This window comes from Phytophthora infestans, genomic scaffold (genome assembly GCF_000142945.1).
Source record: "Phytophthora infestans T30-4 supercont1.320 genomic scaffold, whole genome shotgun sequence".
In the NCBI taxonomy this organism is placed as follows: domain Eukaryota; phylum Oomycota; class Peronosporomycetes; order Peronosporales; family Peronosporaceae; genus Phytophthora; species Phytophthora infestans.
Window position 1 is genome coordinate 1 of NW_003303439.1, and position 3085 is coordinate 3085.

Below are 3085 nucleotides of genomic sequence, written 5' to 3' on the forward strand. Positions count from 1 at the left end.
CTTCGTAGAGAACGACCTCATCTCGGCCGAGATCCCGGAGGTCCGCTACGACGGCTCACTCAGTCTGCACACGCGCAGTCTGCGCTACGGCAAGCTCGAGAACGGCCAGTTCGTGGCCGTGGCGGCCCCATTGGTAAAGAGGATGAAGCAGCACATGGCCACACTCCCAGGCATCGGCATTGACGTGATTCTCGGCACCAATGGGTACATTTGGGTGTCTAGAAGCATGGCCGAGCTCGGAGGGGACGACACGACCAGCAGCATGGAGACACGCGTGGAGGTGCTGACGGCCAAGAGACAGCAACACGCGGCCACGCCCATGAGTGTGGACGACCGCCGGAAGATCGCACGAGTCTCGCAGGCGCTACTGAAGCTAAATGAACAGTTCCGGATGATCACACCCGACAGCATCATGGCCACGTACGAACTGTTAGAAGCGCAAGGTAAATAGATAAATGAACAAGGTTGCTTTACTACGAATGAGGAGTACTTGATGTATTACGGGCCATGGCTAACAGGATCTTAAGACTTAAGTAGAATAGTTGAAGTCGAGCCCAGGGCGAAGTTGTTTTTCATGATTGTTTATAGTAAAGATAAAACTACTATTAACGTTAACATCTTTTTTAATGATATTTTTAAACAGGGGGTACAGTAGCTTCGTTTTCTAAGAAAGCAAAATAATTTAAAATGAGTTTTATTCGAATTTTAAAAAGCAGTATCAAACAGTGCCTAGTGTGTTGAGCACATGTGCCGTACCAGTACCGGTTTTTGCACCACTTTTCGTACGCATTTTAACCCTTTCACTACCAGATATTTTTTAGAGGTCCGCTGCGGACCTCTACCTCGACCACTAAGCCTACAGCAGCAAAACTAAAACAGCCTATGAGACCTCACCATATTCCCACGTGGTTCGTGAATTTGCAGAGGGAAGTCACTCACGGTACTGCTTCATAATTTGAAATTCAAACTGACAGGTAGAGATGGTTAACGGGCTGGGGGCGCTCGAAGGGGTGGAGACGCTGGCGGCGCCGCGACAGACGTGCAGCTACTGCGGGGACACGCCGTGTGAATGGGAGCAGTACGGCAAGTACATCATCGGCAGCAGGCTCCGCATGCTGACAAGAGAGCAGAAGACGCGTTCACCGCGAAGAATCAATAAGGCTCTAGCGCAACTCTATTTTTACAGGAAGTATGGACGCCTGTGCAAGGTGAAGCACATCGAGCTCCCGCTCTGCGTCGACAAGCAAATATCGCGCCTCAACAGTATTGTAATGTACGTATACAGAGCTACTCTCTCTTGGTTACGGCAGGTCAAGCTGATCTAGATACGTAATTGTCTTGTTCTTCTTCAGACGCGTGTGTACATTCGAGTCTCCTGACGTTTTAGCACACACTGCGTACAGTGCTGATCGAGCGTTTGGCGTGTCAGACGTAAGAGCGTCTCGGAAGTGAAATGCGCTGTAGCAGGAGACGTGAAAACCTCGGTGGCACCCTGTGCACCCAAACAGAGCCTTCCTCTTGAACCCACGCAGCGAGCAGAGATAACATGTGAGCCTCCCTTTCGAGTCCTTTCTTGAGTTGGGTGTGATTGCATGAGTGCTGTCGTCAGCTCCCACAATATCTTCGATGGGCTGGTTTGGAGCTGCCTGTTGATGTCGCTCCTTCTGCAGCCGTGTTCGCTGTACATGCGTCAACTTATCCGCTACTCGCCGCTTGAACTCGCAGCGATACACGTGCTGCAGCATCACCTGCCACCTTTCGGAACAGCGAGAATGCGTTGATGAGTGCGAGATCTAGTGCCCACGTAAGGATACTCATGGATAGCCGTCTCTCCTTTCGACGGATCGGGTTGGTGCTCCTTAGTTGATCGACTCGGTCGACCCCGTTCATGAAGAGGTTGTATGCGACGATCATTGCAGGTACCTGGAAGGTTTTGCGGTGCACGACTTGATCTCCTGTCCATCGCTGAAGTGGAGCAAGACCACGACATAGCTGGATCGCCTCCTGCGAGTCACCAAGCAGTACTTCCTGCGACGGAGTACCTGCCAGATCGTTAGTGTAAAAGACCACAGTTTTCTTGTCTCGGAAGACGATGTAGCCTGCGTTTATCGCTGTCGTAGTTGGCGGAACGTACGGCGTCTGTAGATGTGCTGAAAGTTTTTTCTGTGCGCGTTTGTGCTTTTCCTGTTGCTTCTCCCAGTCGGCTGGAACATCGAGAGCCGCGAGAAGCTCCCACGAGCCTCGCTCAGCATGGTCGATTCTGCCCTTTGACGCCTCTAACCGCTCGGCCATCCACTTGCCCTGCAAACCGATTCGGACAGTACCTAGCATCTTCATCTCGCCGTCCGTAAACATTGTGAGCGTCTTGGCTAGATTGTGGCGAGTATAAAAGTTATCGCATACGAGCAAGCGGTGCTGATTCGGCGCTGGGTACGTCTTGGTGAGGTGGCCGCACATCGCCATCCACAACGAGCTAGCATCCTCGCGCTTGATAGCGACGTCTTCACGCTCTATAGTCCTAAACAAGGCGGTTCTGAGCTCAGGAAACGTATCTACGTATCTGTCAGCTGGAGTTGTGTTAGTTCGATTGCCAGAACCATTATCCCACACGGAGTAGGCATAAAGACTCTCCCGGCCAACGACAGCGTAGAAGCGGACGCCATACTTGTCTGGCTTCGACGGCAGGAACGTCCTTGCCGAAGATCGCGCTTTTGTGCGTGCAGTATTCTCATCTAAACACACCGCACCGACCGGGACGGCTATTGCTGCAAACTTCTGCTGAATCTGTCTCATTAGTCGCCGACTGTGCCACAAAGGATCCTGCTCTCGCCGGGTAACAGGCACACTTCCAGGTGCATGCACTTGAAACCTGGCTTGGATATGCTCAAAACGATTTCTCGCCATCGTCGCTACAAAGTCGGATTGCCCCATAAATGGTTTTTGAGACCATAGCTTCTTTGATTTCCGTCACAGGATTGAAGCTCATTGCATCTCTAACCCGATGTAAGCATCCAGCTCACACACAGTCGCCTCACGTTGCCCTTTATCTCTGAGCATCTCGTTAGTCCACATGTGCAACGAGTCC

The 3085-nt window shown here is 51.6% G+C and overlaps 1 protein-coding gene across 1 annotated transcript; it reads right to left on the reverse strand.

The window, feature by feature from the left end:
* Window positions 1–17: 17 nt before the first annotated feature.
* Window positions 18–414, reverse strand: PITG_21196 (uncharacterized protein; the record flags this gene model as incomplete). Its single annotated transcript, XM_002894960.1, has 2 exons — window positions 18–21; window positions 89–414. The coding sequence occupies 2 exons, from the start codon at window positions 412–414 to the stop codon at window positions 18–20; spliced, it is 330 nt and encodes a 109-aa protein (XP_002895006.1).
* Window positions 415–3085: the final 2671 nt, after the last annotated feature.